Source organism: Meleagris gallopavo, chromosome 22 (genome assembly GCF_905368555.1).
Source record: "Meleagris gallopavo chromosome 22, MGAL_WU_HG_1.1, whole genome shotgun sequence".
In the NCBI taxonomy this organism is placed as follows: domain Eukaryota; kingdom Metazoa; phylum Chordata; class Aves; order Galliformes; family Phasianidae; genus Meleagris; species Meleagris gallopavo.
In genome coordinates, this window is record NC_139425.1 from 5,046,132 (window position 1) to 5,069,691 (window position 23,560).

At 49.6% G+C, this 23,560-nt stretch overlaps 1 protein-coding gene across 4 annotated transcripts in view; it reads right to left on the reverse strand.

The window, feature by feature from the left end:
- Positions 1 to 90: 90 nt before the first annotated feature.
- ZHX3 (zinc fingers and homeoboxes 3) overlaps positions 91 to 23,560 on the reverse strand; it is a 36,404-nt gene continuing 12,934 nt past the window's right edge. For all 4 annotated transcript variants that reach the window (XM_085241831.1, XM_085241826.1, XM_085241830.1 and 1 more), the window contains 2 exons: positions 6,097 to 9,014; positions 91 to 5,255 (listed from right to left, as the gene is read on the reverse strand). In XM_085241831.1, coding sequence (XP_085097957.1) covers positions 5,245 to 5,255; positions 6,097 to 8,866 — 2,781 coding nt within the window. In that variant the 5' untranslated portion in view covers positions 8,867 to 9,014 and the 3' untranslated portion in view covers positions 91 to 5,244. The remainder of the gene's footprint in view (positions 5,256 to 6,096; positions 9,015 to 23,560) is intronic.

Here is a 23,560-nt window from a genome sequence, read left to right on the forward strand (position 1 = left end):
ATACAGCTGGGGTGAGAACCGGAGGTTGTATGGCTGCAATGGGGGGAGGGCTAGTGGGGATGCAGCCTCTCAATCACCAGCCGACTCTCATTCGTATTTTACGCTCTTTATTTAGGAACAATCGAAAATGTCTGGTTTCATTTCAACAAACTGTACAAGCAAGCTCTTTCCCTCTCCCACCCTCACGTTCACATATACAAAAGGAAGGGAAACTTGCCGTTCACTTCTCAGAAGTGGCATTGTTGCTACAGGGAGTTTGTGCCCTCAGAATGAGAGCAGTAAAGTCCATAGCAGTGCAAGCTACCCCAGCCCAAGTCAAAGCCACAGCCCACAGTCACAGGCAGCTTCACTTTTGTTTTGTTTTTGTTTTTTTTTTTTGTCTTTGCTTTCTCTTTAAAACCCTTACGAAAAGTAAAAACTATTTCCTGTCTCACCCGGCTGCCAAGGTGACCATCTAAAATCGTGGTCTTAAAAATAGTAAGAACCCACTGGAACCCCCTGGTACAAAGACACAGCAGAGCCTCTGCTCTGCCCCCAGCCGCACGGCCACCCTTATGAAAGGTCCCGGTGCAGCTACAATTACATTTTCCTTTGGATAAATCCAAGCAAAAAAAAAAAAAAATCCAGGTCATTCAGCACCAGCATGATTTCTAAATAATAATAATTAAAATTAAAAAAAAAAAAAAAGAGACCCCATTAGGCTGACATTGTGGTCTGCTGAGAAACAAAGTGATCAACACGCTGTTCCCAAAGTCTCTCTTTAGTGCAATGTTAGTATGTGCAAGGGGAATGACAGCCACGTACCCATGAACACCGCCAGCCAGATGGGGCAGACAGAAAGTGCAATTTTTAGCAAGAAGTTTTCTATGCCACGGATTCCTAAGCCCAACCTTCGCTAGCACCAGTGAGCAAGGGCCCTCCTGACCTGCCCTCCATCCATGGCTTTGGCTGCACCATCCACATCTGGCCAAGGGCGGCCAGCAGAGCGCTCTGCTGAAATAGGCAATGAGGAAAAAAAAAGAAAGGGAAAACCACTGCTGCTTCGGTAACAGCGCTCACTTGCTCTGCTCTAATGGCTTGTGATGCCAGTGCAGCATTCCTGGCACGCACCGCTGCCAGCAGGAGACGCAGCACAAACTAAACTTGCAAAAAAAATGAAAGTACAGCTTGCAAGGCCGTCTCCATTGCCTAATCTTTCCCTGCTGGTTTTGAGATCAACTGAGAAATTAAAATGGAGCTTATGCAGTGAGCTGAATCAGGCGGATTTGAAAAGTGAAGCCACGGTTATCTGGAAGCAGGAGAAAGAAATTAACGTTCCAATCTGTGCCTAAGTGCTGAAGTCATCCTTCCCTTCTGATTCCCAGTGACCCCAGCAGCTTCCAAACATCTTCTGGTCACACCTCTGAACTGGCTCTGAGAGAGGGACTGTAGGGAAGGAAGAGCGCAAAACTTCCCCCATGACCAAAAATCATTACTTTTCATTAAAAATAAACAATAAGTGGCCCAAACACGGAATGCAAAACCAGCCTAGCAAACATCAGCCAAGCAGATACCCTGCGGCTCCTCTGCATGAGTGCTGCTTGGCCAGGGTGCAGCTCTGCACTGAGCTGCGGGGGGATTCAGATCACAGCTGCCAGCAGTGCCTGAGAGGAGACCCTGGCAGGAGGGGACGCAGCCACCTTAAATACCTGCACTGGAGCTCGGCGTGCTGCAGGACATGTGGCTGTGTCCCCTCCTGCCAAGGCTGTGAGCCTGATGGGCAGCAGTGCTCAGCTTGCAGGCAGATGGAAACAGGAGCCTGTAAATCATGGCTTAGTGTTCTGTTTCAAAAAAATAATAATTTTATAAAAGGAACGATCTCCAGGATGCTTGTTAGGGAGCAGAGGAATTAGCAACCCACATAGAGCACAGAGCAAATGTAGAAATGAAACAGCTTGGCTGCTGATATGGATGGATCTTGCACTGGGAGAACCAGAGCCCTGTAGGTGAGCAAGTCAGGCACAGCACAGGTCAGGGTCCCAGATTATTAAGCAATTGGATTGTGACCTGAATCTAAGCAGCTTCAGAGACAGAAGTAACAAGATTCACATGGATTACAAAGGATGCTCACTGCTGTGCTTACTGAGCCCAGGCTCAGACACAGCTGATGGAGGTGAAGAAAGTAATTTCCCTTCCCTACTGATGCTGGCCAAATGACCTCTATCCTACATTCCTCCTTTCAAGTCAAGACATCATCTTTGATTCGATGACGATAAATATTCACGCTAAGAGCAGGACTGCACTGACACCTGCCCTTACCACCAGGACAGCTGTTCTGGGACTGCTGAGCCACCTCCTCTATTTAAGTTCCAGATGCAAACACACAATTTCTAATGCCCTGCCCCTAACCTCGATCTGTTTGGAGATTACACATGCTTCTCTTTAGCTTCATAACTGATATGATAGGGGAAACAGAGGACCACAGAGCTAAACCCTCTCACCTTCAGCTTATACTTCCACAGAGATTTCAAGTCAACTAAAAATGCAGCTAATGAGGAATGTGTGGGAGTCAGAAAGCAAACTCAGTTACTTTTTATGTTGGTTTCTGTCCTTACATCTCCCCGCCCTGCACAGCTCAGCCCTGTGGATGGGGGGAGCCTGCATGGAACCACTTCTTAGAATTCCTCTGCCCCAAAAGAAAGAAAATTCCTGCTGTGCTTCTATGAATGCATGCAGACAAAGCTCAGAACTCTCAGCAGCTTCCAACCCTTAAGGCTGTTTTTCTGTGTACACTGGGAAATTCTCCCTCTAGCTTGCAAGACTTCTCATTTTGCTGGAAAACTGGCCAAAAAAACAACCCAAGTGCAAAACGTTTCAGCTAGTGCATGGGAAAACAGTTTGAAGGGACCACTCCACACCATCATCCGTAAGCATTTCTGTAGATGAGCGGGGATCACTCTTCCAATTAGCCACAGGCCTTTAAGTGCACACCAAAATCCCACAGAAAACCGCCTTGAATGGGCAAACTACATTTCCAACATATTTATATAGCGAGTAGTTAGTAGAAGTGTACATTTTTAATGTACCTCTTAACGCAGTAAAGAATCAATGGCATATCTGAACTGTATATATGTGTACTTAAATAAACCTGCACGTACATAGACAATAGTAAATTACCTACCTGCATTTGTTCTCTGAAGGCAGCACTGGACATGCACTCACACTCCATTCTGGCAGCCTTGTCTCTGGCAGCACCCCGCTGTCCCCCATCACCTGGGCATTGTGGGGTGGAGGCCGCATCGCTGCTGTGCCTCCAACCGAGGCATGCAGGCAGCAGTGCTGCTGCAGAGAGGAATTAGAGCCTGCTCTAGCTCATGGCATCCTGGGGAGGATTTGTGACTGCTAAGGGGGTTACAACAACACGTCTGCATCTCGGTGCCCAGCAGGCAGGCATGTACCGTGAGAACCCCCTGCAGCACAGAGAGCTTCTGCCAGAACGCTGGGCAGCCGTGAAGAGGGGACAAAGAACGAACTGGAAAAGCAAAAGCAATTAAAGGTGGAAATCAGACGCCATCTTTGGAAGAGGTTCTGAAAAAGCTTTTTGTTTTTAAAACAGATTTTTTTGTAAATTTCTGGATCTGATCCTTTGAGGCTTGCTACCCACCCTTCTAATAAATATCATTTACCACCAACAATAAAGTCTCCCACATTAAAAAGCTCTCACTAAATAAAGCCCTTCTACAGCAAAAAGCTTGGCAAAAATAAGGAGCTGTGACTACTCTCCATAAATACATCAGTGGGTAAACACCAAAAACTATTTAAGTTAAGGGACAATGTTGGCTCCAAAACAAACCAGGAACGAACTGGCCACGAATTAATTCAAACTAGAAATTTAAAGAAAGTTTCTAACCATTCAAAGGCAGCTGAGCTCTGGAGCTGTCTTCCAAGAGCAAAAGTGAAGGCAAGACATGGAACCAATTTTGAGCTGGGAAGTGATTAGTTTATGAAAGGATGGTCTGACACAGCACTTGGCTGGGCTGTAGCTCAGTCCTCCTCTAGACCTTCTGTTCTGCTGGGGAGGGATATTAAAAAATGCATCACGCAGCAACCACTGAGACAACAGGAGCACGTCAAAAAGGAGCAGGGTGTGGAAGCAGAGAGGTTAACAGAGAAACATGCTTGGCTCTGTCACATGAAGGCAGAACTGCTATGGATGGAAAAAAACAAAAAGTGGAAAAAGCAAATACTTGAAGTTATCAGCACCACTGCTGGAGGATCACTCATAGTCACAGAGGGCTGAAAGTGGGAAACTTCCCGACTGCTGCTGCCTCACAGAGCCCTTGGAGACAACAATGGCCTGAGCCACTCTCAGCAGCTCTGTGCTTCTCTGTGTTTGTCCTCTGAAGAACAGCTTGTTCTCTCCGAACAATGAAAAGGATTCCAGGTCAGGATGGAAAAATTATGATGTGCTAGTTCTCAGTGATTAAAGGGAGACTTGGAGATTGAACAGCCTGCTGCAGTCAGTCTCCAACTGCAAAAGGGAACATGCTTTTGGCCAACAAGGGACAAACAACACCGAACTCTCTCTCCTGGGTTTGCTGCTGCTTAATGGAGAGTATGCAATGCTAAATTTGACTTCACCCCTCGGGATGAACACTGAGCTCCCACCTGGCCTCAATGCAAGACTGGCAGCTTCTTTCTCAGGTACCTTTTCTGACACGCACCCACACATACACACACGTGTGCATCCTGCAGAACTCTTCAAAGCAGAGCTTGGGACTGAAAAAGGCAGAGAGGTTATATGCAGCCATGCCAGCCTTTAGAGAACAAACACCTTAACGGACAGATGAAAAAAATGTATTGTGCCATAATAGTCCATATCTAAGCAATGACCTTGTTTACACAATGTCTGAGATTCATTATGCTTGTATAGGCAGCTGTAGGCATCGGTATATGAATATGAAATCTGAAAGTTCGTCCACTGAAAAGCAAACAAGAGCATCCTATTTCCTGGGCGTGAGCTGAGCCCACAGCCCCCATCTCTGCCAGCCCTCAGCCGTCTCCTGGGCTGGGCCAGAGCTCTGCACTCAGTGCCCACTTTGCGCTCGCACTCTCTCTCGTGCTGCACTCAAAGGTCTCACTTATGGCAGTGCTTTATCACCGTGTCCTGCTCCTGACGTCTGTGTCAGACTGGCCCATCAACTTCTTAAAGACCAAAAACTTCTCAAAGGTAAGAGTGGATCCTCTGGGACAAGTGGTTTGAGTTCAGTCTGTTTCTAGAAAAAAACACAATACGGGTGTCAGAGATGCTCCAGCATGCTGCAGGTGCACCTCATGATAGCAAACCAGGAGCCCTGATGAAGCAGCTGCAAAGAAAAGCTAGCCCAGCATCCAGCTAGGAGGGAGTGGACACCTGAAATCCTTCTGGGAGCAGGGCTGGGTCCTGCCCAGTAGAAGGACATAGAAGGAACCTCTGTGCCTTGTCAGGCCACAGGACCTTGCTGTATGGCAGAAGGCCATGTTGGAGGGTGCCAGCAGGGACATGGTGTGGAAACTTCCTCTCTTCCACACACGCCTTTCAAAAGTAAGTTCTAGAGAAGGGATAGGGCCAGCAGATGTACATGCCATGCTGGCTCTGCCTGTTCCCTCATTCTTTGCAGTTTCTATCAATGCCCAGGCGTTGCCATGCTCCAGATAATGATGCTCACATCATGTGAGCCAACAGAGGTTCAAAACAGGCGTGGGACAGGAAGAGGTTCTGCTCTGCAGAGGCATGGAGTATGGGCACACAAGGGCACGTGTGCTGCCCAGGGCCATGGGAGAAGTTGCTGTCAGTACTGGCAATCTGCAGCCAGACCCCCCCCTTCCTTCTCAAACAGCCACCACTTCAGAAATAAATCTAAAGGCCACTTTCCCCCAGGGGAAGGTATATGGACAAGGCACACCTGCTGGTTTTCCCCTTAAAGCCAGGATGTGGCTTTGGAGCTGGGTGCTTCTTAGCCCCTGCCACGATCCCCTTACTCAGGGAAGGGCTTCCTCAGTTTAAACCCAAATAGCCTCAGCTTCCAGTGGAAAGCAGAGTGCTCAGCACACATCCCCCAGCCCTCGGGTCCTTACCGAGCTGTGTGGCAGGTGGCTGGACAGGGGCTCCAGGGGGCTCAGCTGCCCCCTCCGGACCGCCTGGCTCCCAGGGCTCGCTGTTCTCCAACACCTCCGAGCCAGCATCAGGTGGCCCTTTCTGGCTCCCCGTCTGCTCGCTGCTGGAGAAGGCATCCTCAGAGGTGCTCCGGTTCTCCTCCTCCACCTTTGCTGCAAACCACACCTTCACCTGCTGGGCGCTGAGCTGGGTGCGCTCACAGAGCCCGGGCAGATCATCCTCACGCAGCGCCTTGTGCTTCTTGTAGTGCTCCTCCAGCACCTCCCGCCCCGCCGCGCTCACCTCCAGCAGGCCGGGGGGGAAGATGCCCCGCCGGTAGTTCTCATACCACTTGAGCTGCCCATTCTTGTAGCCGTACCGACTGTCACCAAACCAGCGGATGACCTCGGCCCGCGGCAGGCCGGTCTGCGACACGATGGCATCGTACTCCTGGTTGGTCGGCCGCTGCGTCTGCACGAACATTTGCTTCAGTAAGTGTCGCTGCTGGGCTGTTTTCTTAAAGTTCAGTTTGGGTTTGGGAGGGCTGGGGGGCTGGTTGCTGCCGTTGTCCCCCTTCTCACCTGCAGCGCTGCCGGGGGCCTCTCCCTTGCCGTTGGATTCTGTCACACGGAGGTTCTTCAGGTTGATTTTGATGGGACTCACTTTGCGCTCGGCTGAGTTGGGGTTGTTGGCAGAGGCATCGAACGAGCAGTTCTCACCCAGGGCCCTCAGGTCATCCAAAGAGTCTTCTCCTTCCCCACGGCCGTTCTCAGCCTCTTCTTCCTCCTGTTGCTGCCCTGCTTCCTCCGCTTTCTTGCTCTCCTCCGCCACCTTCTTCTTCCTCCTCTCTGTGAACCAGCTGTCAATCTCCCTCCGCGTCATCTTTGTTTCCCCCCTCAAGCGATTCACCTCTTCCTCCGGGGGCTGAGGATTTTGGGCAAAGCTGCTCTCCAGGGCCTTCAGCTGCTCTGGCGCACGCTCCTTGTACTTGGTGGCCGTGAAGTCAGGTGCCTGGTGCCAGGACTGCCGCCTGCCTGGGTGCTGCAGGACCGGCATGGCCGCAGGCGTCAGCTCCACTCCCTTGGGAGGCACCTCAAAGGGAATTTCAGGCAGAGAGTCGAGAGCACCGTCTCCAGGGAAGATGGCCCTGCCGCCTCGCACGTTCCTGTAGTGGTATCTCCTGTCGCTGAACCACTTCCGAATCTCCTTTGTGGACAAGCCAGTTATTTTTGTCAGCCTCTCGACCTCAGCCTGCCCAGGGAACTGATTCCTGCAGAAGCTGCCCTTCAAGGCAGAGAGCTGCTCGTGAGACTTCTTGTTCTTGAAGACGTTGGGATCCACAAAGGTCTGTGAGGAGATGGCCGGGCAGGCGGTGAGCACCGACGGGGTGGCTGTGACCACCTTCAGCGCTGAGGCGCTGCCGGAGCTCACTGTGCTGTGCTGAGCTGCCGGTGGGGGCTTGGGGACAGAGCTCACTGCCAAGGTGAAGGAGGAACTGGTGCCTTTCAGCCCATTGGCCATGATGGGCTGTGTGACCAGCAGCCCGCCCGTGCCCTCAGGCTGTCCCACCACGTGGCCCGGCAGAGTTGCCTGGATGAGGTGTGGGACGTTGCCAGGGTTGGCAACTAAGGGCGTGTTCAGCACTGTGATGGTGGGCTGCGGCACGGACTGGATGACCGTGTTAAACATCTTCTTCCTGGCATCTTCTATCTCCTCTGGGGACCAGCTGATGCCTTGCTTCAGCCTCTGAGCAGTGAACCAGATCTTCAGCTGCTCTTCGGGGTATTTTGTCACCACGGTCAGGTAGCAGAGCTCGGCTTTTGTGGGGTAGGGGAACTTGTGGAAAGAGTTTTTCAGGAAGCTGTTGGAGTCCATGGCTGCATTGTACGTGGGAATGCTGCTCAGGGGAATCATCACCTTGGGAAGGGACTTGGACGTAGGTAGCTGCTGATGCAGGGGAGGCTGCTGCTGCAGTGAAACGAGCTGTGCAACACCCGCCGGCAGAACGGGCACATTTCCAATGATGGAGCCGTTCACTACATGAGATGATTTTGTGGCACTCGTGGTGGCCTGGCTGACCGGCACCGAGCTGCTGGTGAACGAAGCCTCTCCGTCCTTTGTCTCCGACTCGGCACCCAGCTGACTCGGCACATTCTCCTTCAGCGTGTGGATCTTTTTGGCCTCAGGTTTGCCTTTCATTATCTTCATGATGGGGGTTTTGGTGATGATGATTTCAGACTGACCATCTACCACTTCCTCAGGGACCTCTCCCGGAGGGTCGTGGCTGCCAGCAGCTTCTGCGAGGCTTTGCTCTACAACCGTACAACTGTCCTGCTTAGCCACCCTCCAGACAAAGCTCGTTTCACTGCCATGCGACTCCGCATTGTGCTGTGAGAGCCCTTCGTGGCTTTTCACCAGAAAGTTGCACGCAACGCACACAAACGTGGGCTCTTTGCTGAAGTCTGAGTGCTCAGAGTCCAGGTGCCCGAAGAAATGCTGAACGTCTTGAGTCCCAAAGTCACAACCCTTGCAGATGTAAGTGTCCCCATCGGTGATGCTGCGGTACCCATTGGACAATGCTTCACTGCTGCTGGAGGTGGCACCGGCATTGCTGGAGGCCAGCCCTTCAGTGGGAGCATCTTGCTGTGTTCCTTCGGGTTCCTCTTCAACAGTCTCCAGTTCCGTTTCCTGAAGCACCAGTGTTTTTACTGGGATCATGCAAGGAGTTGTAGATTTCCTTTTGCTAGCCATCGCTACAATTAATCTGGATGATACTATTTAACTTAAATTAAATTAACATTTAAAAAGCGCTATTGCAAGTGCTCTGTCTTCTAGATTCCAGCAAATTCATGATGTCCCAAGGAGCTGGTGTCAAATGTTGACAAATTTGCCACTGAACCTGAGGACAAGGAGAGGGAGGCGGGGTTAGTTCCTTTGGCATCACACAAAGCGCAACTGTATTTAACCGTTTCACTCAATAAATCACTTTCAGTGCCTTTTGCTGGAAAATAAAAAAATTAACTTGACCTTGGATTTCCCATATTTTTAGACTCACAGACTATGAATTACCTGTTTGAAAAACAAACACATGAGCAGGAGCCAGCTGTGCTTTGGCAGTGAAGCCAGCCTGCTGCTCACACCGCTGCTCCCTCCCAGTCCAGCTCACAACCCCAACCTCCTCCAGCTCCATCCTTTAACCCACGAAGCACCCAGCTCCACCCACAGCAGTGCTGTAAGCACCCATGGGTGCTGTATGGCAGAGTTGAAGACTTTTTTTCCCCAGAATCTCTTGTGAGGGAATGCAAGGTGCTGTGTGCGCTCAGCTCCACTCCACTGCTCGGCTCTGCTCCCCAGCAGTGAGAAGCAAAATGCAATTTTCCTACCTGCGCAGCACAACTGTGCAATGCCTCTTTCATAGGCTGTACCAAGTCCTCATTTGAGGAGCACAGACACCAGGATGTCCCCTTGCCATGCCCTACACCAGCGGTGTGCCAGGAGATCCTGCTTCCCCATCACAACACCTGATGAAAATCAGTTTTACTCTTGTAAAAAAAAAAAACCTGAACTAAAAAAAAAAACCAACTTACCATCCTGCCCGATGAGCCCAGAGGCACCTCCCACCCATCAGAGCAGCTGGGCACCCAGAGCTCCTCTACCACATATAGTGCTGCCCCGTGCACACAGAAACGCAGATAGGAAATGACTTTGTGATGCATGCACAGTGCCAACACTGCTGCATTTTGATGGCAGCTTTTAGGACAGAGCAATGTGAAATCCTAGTGCTAAAATCAAACCGAGGAAGTACAGTCTGACCTCCATCTGTACTTCTTTAAAAGATTTGAAATATTGTTCTGGAAAAAATGATGTCAGCTTGCAAACAGGAGAGCCCGGATGGGCAATTCTGGGCTCAGCAACTCTCGGGCACGATTTAAAAGACTGATGGGAAAACGTAACTTCCCGTTAATGTGGGCTGATCTGAGATTACAAAACAGTCCTGTAAATAGCGTTAGTCATCACTGGCATCAGGAAACACTGTTTGCTGTGATAGAGCTTCATAAAAAGCTAGAAATTATAACTTTCACAAATCTATAAATGAAACAGCCTTAAAGCTGCGTGCTGGATTTGGATGGTGCGAGCTGTGCGTTCTCAATACCTGCTTTATGCTGCTCCTCTCCCATCTCCTCGTGGCCAGCCTTCCCTTGCGGAGGGCCAGAAAGTTATTCATGAGCATTCGCAAGTGGAAAACTTGGATGACTATGAATGGGCTCTGCTATTCAGCAGGGAACAGCATCCATTTGACACCAATCCCAAGATCCTCATTTTTGATGCTAAGTTAAATATTACACAATCTAGCTGGGTACAGTGACCTTTTCCAAGTTGAGTCAATTAGGAAAAAAACAATAAGAGCAGCCTGAAGGCTACAAAATACACCTTTACAGGCTGGAGTTCGGTGGCGTGGCAGTCTCACACTACAGCTCTGATACAGGGAAGGGAGGAACTGCTGGCCCTTTCCAGCAAGCTGCCAGCAGACCCAGCTTCAGCATCCACCCCCAGCTCTGGAGGCAGCTCCAGTCCCAGACAGAGCAGAGCTCATGTTGTGGTTACGGAGTTTCCACAAAAAGGTTGTATTTTATCTGTCAACAGAGTGAATTTGATACAGAGCAACCCAGATACACAAAGACCCCCATTGTGTCCTGTTAGCAGAGTGCCTCTTCAGAGCGTGCAATCAGTATTATTTTGGGTAAATGTGCGCAGTCTGACCCACCTATGGAGAACCTGAAAGCTCTCTGTTTCATTAACCAGCACGCTTGCATCACGCTCAGAGCTCTCTCCGATGAGTTTTGTTAAAAATGCAATCAGGGCAGCACAGCCAACGCAGCTCTCCTGCTGGGGATCCAATATTAATGCCACCTGAGAACACAGATTGCAAATCTGCCTGGAAGTGCATCACAGTGCCAATTTACTGGTAAAAAAAATTAATGGAGTGTACTGTTTGTCCGCTTCATTTCCATGGAACAGTTGCATAACCACATGTTACGAGCATGTTTTATTCACTGCTCACCTTCTGGAATGTACTAACTCTTTAATACAGCAATAATATATAACAGAATGCACAATTCGCTGATCTCTGTCATTGAAATAAGCAAGGCTGTTTTAACGGACAGGTTAAATTAACAGCAGAAAAATTGTGCAATTAAAAAGCAGCCTTATGGTGGAGCTCTGCGTGCCACCGCTGCAAATGCCTCAGAGCCATCTGCACAGCCATGTGAGAAGAACTTGATTTCTTATGTATTACGTTATGATTAACTGGAAGAAAGACGAGCAGAATGCAATATCCACTCTGCAGACAGGAAGAAAAAGGGATCATCCTCTCTAATCCACACCTGCTAATTCAACAGCAAGGCAGCACAGCAAGCAGCAGCCACCACCCGATGACCCATGGACTTAAACCTGCCTCGCACGTTGGAAATGCGAAGGCAAACTGACCTCAAGTGGAGGAATTTGGTACCAGAGATGCTCAGAGAGAGCTCTCAGCAGACGGGCAGGCAGCCAGGAGCCTCGGGCCAGGTCTGGTTGCTCAGAAAGGAGGAACGGAGGAGGAAGATGGAAACTGTTAAACTCAGGATCACGGCCCCAGAACACAGTGCAGAGTTTCTGCTCCAGGCAGCCCCCAAACCAACTGGGCCAGGGAGAACCACCGGCCCCGCAGCCACTCTGCACTGCCTGGGAGAACAATGCCCAGAGAGCAGTCAGAGAGAGCGCAGAGCTTCAGAAACTGTTTCTGCAGAGATTAACAAAGGGAGGTTTCGAAATCGGCACTGCTGAGTATGAACTTTCAGCTTTTTCCAGCTTGGCTGGATACAACTGGTTTGGTTTTAAATGTTTCAGTGAATTAATGAGTTAGGTCGTTAATGCAAAACACTCATTCTGCGCGGTGCCAAGGTCCCCAGTTAGAAGATTAATTCGGTGACCTTTTGCAAACCTCCCCTAGAAACAACAAGGAGAAAGCCACCCCGCAGCACCAGCAGCCATCCGCACCAGGGACACGTCGGATGGCGCAGTCCTGCTGCGGGCAGCTCTGCCGAAGGGAAAATGCTCACTTAGAGGGAAGGAAAAAAAAAGATCAGCACCAAAATAGAAGTAAAATAACAGTTTTCTCAACGCTTTCTGTGCCTGCTAGGCAGGCAGACGCGCTCCCCAGGTCAGGGACAAAGTTGATGTTTCTGTCTCATGCGGAGCCAAGCACAATATTGGCACTTCAAACAACAGCAGCTTGTTTTTCAGCTGAAACACCGCGGGCCCCACTTGATATCATAATATGGAAAAAGAAAATTAAAGGAAGAAGAAAAGTCGACACTTGAGAGCTTTCCCTTTACTACCTGCAGCACAGCGCAGAAGACGCAATCCTTCCGTTGGGAAGTCATCTAGGCTCTCCAGCAGCAGCCAAAGCCCAGCAAAGAGGAGATCCCTGAGCCTTGCAGCCCAGGGCCGGTGCCTTCCTCTGCCACCTCCTGCACCCCAAAGGGCGGTCCTGCCTCAGCTCGGGGTGCAGTTACCTGGGTGCTGGTAGGGGAGGGAGCACCTGATGCACACAGCCCTGAGGACGCAGCCCTTCCTGCCGCCACTGGCCCTGCAGTGCCAGGGCTCTTTCCTCTTGGGTTAGTCATTAACATTTGTTTTTCATTTTAGTGCTTTCATGAGAAATCATGTAGGAGTTTACCAGTTACACTAATTATCCAGCTTATTGCCAAAACATGCCCTGTTGGGGCTGGCAGGAGGCAGGAAGGCCACAGGCTCCTGGAGTTTCCAGACTAAGATAGGAGAGCTGAGATCTGTCCCCAACATCTCTGAGCAGCCATGGCCCTCAAGTCACAGTCACTGGGTACCACACAACGCAGCGAGGGCGTGCAGCACATCACACCCCAACAGGGAGCTGCGAGCAGGGCGGCTGCTGCTCATCAGCGCGGGGACAGCAGTGCCACCAACCTGCCACCCGCAGCCTGGTCTCAGCACACAGCAAGGCCAGCACACAACATTCTGCCGGGTTTAACCCACAGGGAACCGCAAGTCCCCATGAACAAACAGCTCATGACACCTTCCCCACCACTGCAGATCACTGGGGCTCTGCCACTGCTGGTGCTCTCAGCCAGTCACAAAGCTCCAGCAGCTCCAGACAAGCCCTGCGGGCAGGAACAGCCTCTCCATGTCTTATTGTCTCACACCACACCAATGTACAAACACACGCACCGGTTGCAGCGGTTTTCAGCTCCGAGCAGCGTCGCACAGCAAACATTTGTGCTAAGGAACAATTTCTCTTTATGCCGACTGCTGGGGCACGCTGCAGCCCACGCCTGGCTTTACACTGCATGGCTGGGCTGAAGGCAGTGGACCTCACGGCCCAAACAATCGCCTGCATTCTCCATTCCTTGGCAGGCCTCAAACAGACGGGCATCATTTTCATTCAGACCAGCGCAAGAAAGCTATTCATTAGGATCTCACCCTTCTATAGGCTGCTGCACCTCTCCATTTCAAATGCGCCTTTAAGAGGAGACCTCTCCTCCATCCTGCACGTATTTCATTGACCTGTTTCAAGCCATTTCCAATCTGGGAGACGAGTCTGTGGGTTGAGCTGTACTTCCAGAATAGCAGCACTGTGCCTTCATCTCTGTTACCTGGGCAGAGGCTGCCTTTGTGTGCTGGCACCCAGGGACCAAAGGTAATTATCTCCGCTCTTTTTCAGCCGAGCACAAACCCGAGCGAGACAAGAGCTGGAGAGGGGTGCCTGAAACAGAATGCGATTAGAGTATAAAAATAGGTCACTGGGATAATATAACCTTTAGACTACTGGCAACGTGCCCCCCTCAGAGACAAGCTGCGTGCTATATTTCAGCAGAACGTCGGGAATAAAAAACACAACACACATCAAACCAAAACCACTGATCATCCCTCCAAGCTTTGCGTGCTTCTGTCTGAACATCACTAACACCAATTCACTCGCTCTTTTTCCTCTGCTCTCATCCATTTGATCAGGGACCAGACAAGCATTATGCAATCACACCCCTGACATCTCCAAACAAAACCCTCTTTCAGGGCTGCGTTACAGATCTGCTCTGAGTTCTGCTATCTTTGCGGGGCTCCCACCTCCACACGCAGCTTCACATCCCCACATTTTGTCCACGTTGCTGAACATCCCTGGCTTCCCCCAAAGGAAACAGGCAGTCAGACAGAGCAGCACCCATCAGCACAGGCCTGAGCACTGGCAGAGCACACTGCTCATCAGAACTGGGTTTCCCATCACTGGCACCCAGTTGGTGAGCTCCAGTGCATGGGTCTGTGTCCAGCCTTAGCAGACACAGAGGGGCTCTGATTCCAGCCTCTCATGCTTTCTCTAGTAGGTTTGCTTTTGCTTGCATTATCGTTCCCTGATCACAGACACCTAAAATGGCCACGCATGGTCTAAAGGGTGATATTCTGCAATATTCATGCCCATTTGCAAAGCACCTCTCAATTCTGCACATACAGTTCTCCGTCGAGTGTTGCTATTTAGACAGAGCAACTTTGGCTTTGGCAGAAATCAGCTCTTTGGAATGCATGTGAAAATGGAAAGATTACACCTAAAATATACCTCTCAGTGTTTTCATAGCTGAAGTTGCTCAGTGAGCTCCACGCTAAAAAATCAGGGGAGCTCGGAGGGAAGGCTCCAGGGTCCCAAGGCAAGATGAGAACCATTGTTAGATCTTGGTCAACGTTACATTTCTGGAAAAATACTCGTCTTTTAAAGCAGCACCACGGAAAGGCATTTTGTGGGATACCTCCAAGCTGCATTTCCCACACCGTTCTCCTCCCAGCCCCATTCCAGGCGCACACCCATTCCCATAGGGGTGACCGAGCTTGGGGCCATCACTCCACACTCAGAACTTCAGCTCTAGCTGTTACAACACACATTGTGAAAAGAAACCCAGCATCAGCTTTTATATCATGAGTTTTAAAAGATGTGGGACGTGGGTGGGAAGGACCAAACTGAGCTATTAACCAGTACCAGACACCAAACGCAGGGTGCTGGAGCCCATCTTCTGCAGCACAGACAGTACTGCATCCTTCCTAGCTGAGCCTTCCTGCATTACTTCACTCACCATGCCCTTTTGCAATATGCTAGTTCTGAACACTGCCTCGCGTTCTGGCTCACCATCAGCTCCCATTCCCCTGCTTGCAGTTGCTACAGCCAAACAGACAGCTGCAAAACACGTCAGCTGAAAGCAAGGAAACGGGGCTGGCAGGTCGGGCTTGTGGATTTTCCTCCCCGGTGGGTGCAGCTCGGAGCCCTCCTTTCAGACCCTGAGCACAGCCGATCACTTTTGCAGCTTATTGAGTACGCCAGTTTATGGCAATGTTTTTCTGCTCACTGAACTGGCTCATTCTTTCAGCAGAACAAACTGTTCCACGTTGAGGCAGGAGTTGGCTGTGTTTTAACAAAGGATTTTTCCCTTCTGACAGTGTTTTGCAAAAGACCCGAAAAAATGAGTTTGGAGCCAAGTTACAAAAGGTCAGGAGAGGCTAGGCAAGCAATGGGTGTAGTTCCTGTATGTCACAGCCAGTAAAGGAAATGGGTGGGGAGAAGAGGAATGGCATTTTGAGCAGAAATAATACGCATAAAGTGATTTTAATGAGGATGGCAAGTATGCAGGCACTATGATTTTTGCTTTACCGAGGTAGGCTGAGGTCTCTGCAATGATTTATCCACAAGAAGTATGTGCACAATACAGTTTAAGCAGCAAGAGCAGCAGGAAAAAGTCTGCCCTGCATGCATCCCCACACCCGATTGCAGGGAGCTACAGCCTCTCACCTCCCTCAGCCCAATGAATATTCAGAAGCCTTCTGCCGAGAAAACAGCAGTCAATCACCAGCACAATGCCGGGGGAAGGAAATACTACACTGAGAAACCCGGGTGGGACTGCTCTGCTCCAGCATCTCTACCATTTCTGATGTGGGGTGAGGCGTTCCCACGGAGGCTGGCCCTGTGCAGCTCTGCTCCACCTGCATCCTCCATCAGCACAGCCAAGTGAGGTCAGGAGCTGACAGCAGACCTTCCTCTTCTCTTGAGCAAGCTGGGATCAAAATGTTTTGTGATGGCTGCGGCTCCGCTTGGCCCCGCTCTGCAGCAGCTGGCAGGGCCAGGTCCGCCTGTGCTATGTATGGTGCATAGGCAAAGCAAGATGGCCCTGCAGATGTTGAGAGGAGGGGAGCCCAGGGGATCTGCGGCAGCTGACAGAATGTAATGCCTAATACTGAAGCTCCTCCAGGCTCCAGAGGATCCCTGAATAGAAAGAAAGCACCCGCCACTGGAACACAGCCACTTTTGTGGTTGAAAGGGGCAGATGTTCAACCCCATACAACAATGCAACCCAACAGTTGAGACTGTGGGTGAAGAATGCTGCATCCACTTAAAAGTGAAGAGGGAAATTAGGGACACCATCTAATTCTTAGGTCACCATTTGGTCCTAAAGCTTTGAGTTGACATACCTGCTCTGCAAGAGGGGCACAGGGTTTTCTTCCATTGCCTTCAGACAACACCCTGACCTAAAGCACTGAACCACAACGACTTCAGCAGCATATGGTCAGACCAGCAAGTTTTCAGCTCCTTCAGCTGGAACACAATTTTCCAAAAAGAGCCCTTTTTAATACCTACATAAGAGACGGACTTCCAGGAGTCCCCTGGACTGCGGACTTCATTCTAGACCTCTGTGGGCAAAGTACAGGAGTCACAGCTGAGCATCTGCCAGCCAGAAGAAATCCTTGTCACCTGCTCTTTGGTTTGAACACCATTTGTCAAGCCATTCTGGACAGTACGCAGAGAAACTGAGCAAAGTTCAAGAGATATTTGTGGTATGAACCATTCATGTCAGGGCTCTCCACTTCCTCTGGCTGTTCAGTGGGCTTTGGAATGGATTAGCTACGAAGAGACAATTATTTTTGCGTTGAAAGCTCACCATCCTCTGTAGGTCAGCTGTGAGCTAAAAGCATCCCAGTTATTTACTGCTGGAAGCTGGAGGAATTTCCTTACTCTCAAAAGACTGACATTTAAAATTAGTTTCAAGTACAGTTGTGATAAACAAATCACGTCCTGCTCCCCTCCCCTTCTGTTATTTGGGGTTTTTTTGTTGGGTTTCTAACCAGGACGCAGGAGAACCGCGCAGAGTAACAGACACCAAACCAAAAGCAGTAAAGCCAGAAGAGCCCTCCTTTCCAAGCTCTCCCTTAGACTTTTGATTCCCCAGACCCTTAATTTTTGAATTCCTCATACCATAACAACAACAGGAAGCATTAGGCTGCTTTCACCACGCTCTTCCCATGAAGAACAGAAGGTGAGAGGTTGATTTGTTACCTTACCACAGGGATGCAAGGACAATCAGGTGCTGAGGCTCATCCAGGACATGTTTCCCATAGGGTGGAACATGAGCTGGCTCCCAAATAGCTGCGGGGGGGGAAGCAGCCCTTGGCAGGCACATGGGGGAAGACAGCAGCTATTTTAAAGCAGTGTGATAGCCTAAGGAAAGGGGCTTGGGCTTTGGGCTGAGGTTTCCTGTGATCCTTTATTCCAAATAATGATGCATTCATTAATTTGCAGATCACAAGGCCTTAATATGAGGAAATTTGTTTAAGAAATTCAGGCGTGCTGGGAGAATTGCTTCCTTGCCATGCATTAGCAAGCATACCCGCAAAGTGCCAGCAATCACTAAGCCTCCCCTCTGCATTCAGAGCTCTGTACAATAGAGTTTATTATTTTTAAGCTTTTCAGACATCAGTGTGGAGAATTTAAGAGCACTATTTGGAAGATTAAGACACTAACACCACCATATTATTCAATTTAGCTCCAACACTGAGCATTTTATTTCTGTAGACAGTCGCGACTAAACCTCCATTTCCGACTGCCAACAGACAGAAATACTTACAGCTTTAAGTCACATTTCAGCACGGTCTTGCAAACCAAATTAAGGAAACGAGAACAAGGAAATTACTGTCATTATGCAAATACTGCCCAATTACTGCCAAGCCATACAGAACCAACCTTCAGGTTGCTGCCATAGGTTTTGAAACTATACAGGTATAAATTGCAGCAAGTGGAAAACTGTTGTGGGTGCAGCCAGGTGTGAGGTTATCAGCACAACTCCAATAGCTGTATTCTCTATGCACTCACTATTTTCTATGTCCACGTGGACACAGAGAGGCACACAGCTCTTGCTAGCCCGCTCCCCCAGCTCACTGCCCCTAGCAGTGGTCTCACTGCCATGAGTTCTGGCCATCAACCCACTGGCCCCACCACATGCGACTCTGGTTCCTGTGTTCTCAGCCCATAAGTGTGCCATGACATCAGTCTCACTCTCAGCCCTACAGACAGGTAGTCACCTACCTTGAACAGGTGATGCTTTTGGCAGAGCACACTGCAGAATTAAGGCAGTCGCTGAGCCGCATCACTCGCTCCTCTCTTGAGCTCCTATCTGGAGTCTTTATGGATATCTACACCATCAAAAATAATCAAAGCCCGTATTATACCCTCAGAGGCACAAAAGCCAAAAGACTTTCTTCTTCAGACACAAAGAGCAGCCACATTGCAGCAGTCTGAAACACTCACCATCATCATTAGGGTGAATGGCACAGGATAAATTTTTAACTGTTCAACATAACTCAGAGAACAGCGTGAGACACTGAACTGCAGGACGAGGCAGCACAGAAGACCAACGTAACAATAATGTTAGTGCTGTGTCAGCAGGCTGCCTGTGAGCCCAGGGCTGCCTCGAGGCTCGGTAGCTGCAATACAGAGCCTTTCATTTCCAGGTCAGCAGCTCAAACCAGAGATGAAGGCTCACAGAGATGAAGGCAAGCACTGAGTCTAGGTGAATGACATACCAGTTCCCTGGGACAGGAGCATTCATGGAGGTGAGGTGCCAGCAGGAGCCCGGCTGTTGTACACATCAGTGGGAGAACACAGGAAGGCACAGAAACATACCATGAACAAATGCAGCCTTCATTTGCCAACAGGCCATTTTCTCAGTGAATGGCCCAAGTCGGGTTAATGTTACTTTATTTTAATTCTGTTTAGCCTTGGAAACCCCAGAGCTGAAGTTATTTAGCTACTGCCAATGGCATGAAGAAAAAAAAAAAAAAAAAAAAAAAAAACACAACCAGACACTGCGGACAAAGGAGGGAAACAACAACCCAGCACTGTTTCTCCAGGCAATTGCCTTCTTCCTTGTGCTGGGAGAGAAGCAGACTTAGAAGCATCTCAATGATACTGCAGTGAAAGGCTGCAAGTCAAGCAGGATAAGACTCAGGACAGCAGGAATTCCCCCCCTACAAAGCCCATAATCACCTGTGGATAAGAGATAAGTGGGTGGATGTGTGAAGCAGCAGGGAAACAAGGAGAAGAAACACTGCAGCCTGTGGGATGCATCTCCCATCAGCTCACAGGCACACAAGGCAGCTCCACAGTCAGATCCCTTCAGATCAGTCGCACAAATCCTCATGCTGAGCTGCTTACTTGAGTGGCCAGCATTGGGGAAAATAACCAAGTGAGAGGTTCAGTAAATGAGCTCCTTGGATGAATGGTGCAAAACTGTATGTACCTTCCAGCAACAGCCAGGAAAACGGTCTGCAATGCTACCTCAAATGCTGTAACAGCTGCAATACCCCAATTTTTGAGCCTTTTCTAAACAATCTGCTCTCACACCCAAAGGACTTAGCAGTCCTCTCCCCTCTTCTAAATCAGGCTCAAGTCTCACTGCACCTGGCAAGTGCTGCTGAGTGGTGAAAAGCTGCCAGCAGGGATGATACCCTCACCTTCTAGTTTAAATGAGTTGCTGTCTTTGGCAATGATCCCACAGGATTTCAGCCTTCCATTGGCCAAGGAACACTTCTCCAGTGTCTCTTCTTCACTGTCCGCAGGATGACAATCACAAAACCCCGCGTTAGCCTGGAGAAGTGCCTCATGCAGTGCATCCCCTATACTGGGGATTTGCTTTACCTCCTGGCTACAGACATGCCTGAAATCTCCACACCGCCTCAAAAACAGCTTCCAACTTCCTCAAGAGCCTTAACCCAGCCTCCAGCACCTCTGCACCAAGGGCAGCAAGCTGCTGAGCAATAATTCAGGCAAAGATACCCAGCGAGTTTGGGGTTTGGGGAAGGGCTGCCACAGACAAGCAGAAGCACAGACTTCATGCTGATCAGGTGAAAGCTTCTTTGCAAGAGGAACACGCTTCCTCACCACTGGGCCATGCCCCTTCCACTGCCAATAAGAACTTCATGTAATAAATACCCCGAAGATGAAAGAGCTCGTCCCAGCTTACATCCCTAAAAGATTGTCATTAAGGTGCTTTAGAGGCTTCCTCAGCAGTGTGCACAAGGCACTGTACCCAGCTACGTAACCACAGGTATACAGTGGGCAAAAGCAGAATACTTTAAAGGACAAAGGTAGGGGAGCACTGGAAACCTGCTCCACCAAAGCTGACTGTTGACTTCAAGCTAATGGAAAAAAAATGAACGTGATGCTGAGGGATGCTGCCCAGCTCAAGGAGCAGCTGCCTCCCAGGATCATCCGCAGGGAGCTCTATGTGGGATCTCAAAGTGACAGCAAGGTCCCTGGACACTGGTACAACCATTGAAGTTGATGTTGTTCTCTTTTCTGCTTCTGCTCCGTGCCTCTCATTCACTGTCTACAGAGGAGGCTCTGACTGCCTTCACTGTCACAGCACTGCTGGGCTGGAAGGGAAATGCTCTTACAGAAAAGGACCTGCAGCACTGAGCAACGTTCAATAACTCACTCAAGGTCCCAGGAAGTGATTGAACCCAGGACACGTGAGTCACCACATACTTATTTATCAGAGAACACCCTCCTCGTGGGTCACCTTTTCAGAAACTCTCCCACTTTGTGTACAAGCACACAGCTAAGAGATTATACTGAATTACACTGAGACAGAGATTTATCGGTGCTTCCCTTCAGTTCAAAGTGTTGCTTTGGAAATAAAACCCAAATTGCTGTATGCTGAAGCAGACAACTCCCTCAGCACTGCAGACAGCCCCACCAGCAGCATTCGTCAGACCTCAGATTCAGCTGGAGATATGAGTGTGAGTTTGGCTCACATTTAATCACTTTGTTTTGAAGGTGACCTCCAGCAAGTCAGAACATACCTATGTGAGAGTTGTGTTTGCAACTTCATTCATAAATGCTGGTGTACATATCCAGATGAAGCAGAGTATCACAGTTCTAGAGCTGCTCCGAATGCCAAAAAGCCTTTTCTCTTTGCATGATGCCTCACCCTTGAACCTGGCCTGGACAACGCTCTGATATATGGTCTGATTTTTGGGTGGTCCTGTGTGGAGGCAGGAGTTGGACTTGATGATACTTATGAGTTCCTTCCAACTTGAGATATTCCATCATGCCTCAGACCCAAGGCTCTAAGCATGTGCTCATCCATTCCCAGACACCAAAAGGCAGAAAACCTCCCACAGCCTCCCCGCACCCTGGCTGAGCAGAGTGGCTGTAACAAATTGCACATCCCCAAGGAAGCAGAGCTGGGGACAGCACAGGGCAGGCAGCCGTACTGCCCTCAGCCCAATCCCCACTCAGCTCCAGCACAGAAACAGCAGCAGGTGCAAAACCTTCCAGCAAGGAGATGCGTTCCCAATCCAACAGTCAAACCAAGCTATGGATATCTACAGCACTCAGATCATTTTCAGCTGATGACAACAGTAAAAGTATGAGGCAATAGGTCTGGAAAAGGCCACACAGGATGGGATTTGCTTTTCATGCAATACAATGCAGCGTGGATCTAGCCAATAACTTTATGCACTAAGCATCCAGTGGCCTCAGCCTCCGTATGCAAGCAATTGAACTTGTCAGAGTGATGTTTTATACATACCCTGAGCAGACAGGTCAGTAAGAAGTGCGTGGCTCTTCTGGGTGAAACAGGAAGGGAGGGATGGAGGGGAGGGATGTGAACGCATCAGGAAAGCACTGGGCTGCTAGCTGGGAAAACTTCACAGCTACACATCCTGAATGGGCCGATAGGAAAATGAAAGCAGAGCTCAGTTCCCAAACCAGCTTCACAGCTGCACGGCCCTGACTGACAAACCATGAGCTGTATTCCGCATCTGTCCCTGCCCCTACCTACAGCTGCCTGACCCGAGCCAACGCAGTGGAGCTTCCCAGGAGGGAGGGAGCCCTGAACAGCCTGCATGACAGCTCAGCACAGCTCGCCAGAGTCTGCCACACAATCCAAGTGCTTCAAGTGGAAAACTCCAAAGGTTTCACCTCTGAATGCACTGAATGAACATTTTCTTCCTTCAAAGTTGTCTACTTGCTTCAGCATCAAGAAATGCACTTTCCAAATGCACTGCTAGGAATAGGGTGTTGTAAACAAAGTTTTACAAAAAAGGAAGGTTAGCACACAACATATTTTTCTCATTACTTCAGTAGATCCTGCGAGCTTTACAAGCCTGGTAGAGAAAGAGTCTATTTAAAAATCTAGGGTGGGGAAGAATTAGCTCACCAAAACCATAAACAGATTTGCTTTGCAATTTTAGTCCAAGAGAAAAACAAGACGGGGTATGTGCATATCGATGAACACAATAGCACAATCATTTTAAAAACAAATGAACTGGGAGGGAGAGGACATCAGAGGAGGGTGGGGGAAAAGGAAGACTTGAGTAAAAGGGGCTAAGTCCTAAAAGCAGAGATCCTGAAAGTTTGGCTCTCAAAGCTCCTCCAGAAGATACTGGACACCCTGCATGTGCCAGAGCAGGGCTGGGAGCATGCAGAGAGGATGACACAAGCTGCTCTAACACCACGATTTGCCCCTGTGTGCAAAGCCTCGAATTATTTTCTGCAGATGTAACACAGTGGAATCCTTTCCATTCACCCAGTGACCTTCTACACAAATAATCCAAATGCACTATTACTATCCTTCAGTGGCAAATACTGAGGATCTAAAACTTGATCCTTTTCTCCCTACTCCCTCTCCCAAGAGGCCATGACTCTGTTTACCAAGCCGGGCTGGCAGGGTCCAAAGCTTCCCCCCTCTTCATCTCACCAAACTCTCTATCCCTAATGGCAAGGCAACGCCAAGTTGTGAGAGAGCATCAACATTCACTGCACGGGCAAGGTGACTGACAGATGGTATTTGGGGACTCATCTGTATGTGATTAATCAACTACCAAGGCAAAGGAGGACACTTCTCAGGAGACCCCCGCACACCCTGTGCAACAGCAGACTCCATCAACCTATTTCCATCAGCCAAGCAGTCTGGATTTAGTCTGCAGAACTGGAAATGTGACAGGAAAGCAACAGTTATGGTGGCAGCATCAGTCCTGTTCTGAGGGTCAAGGACAGCTGAAGCCCAGCAGCAAGCAGACTGCAGGTATGGCACAACTGGGTAGAAATCATTTTGG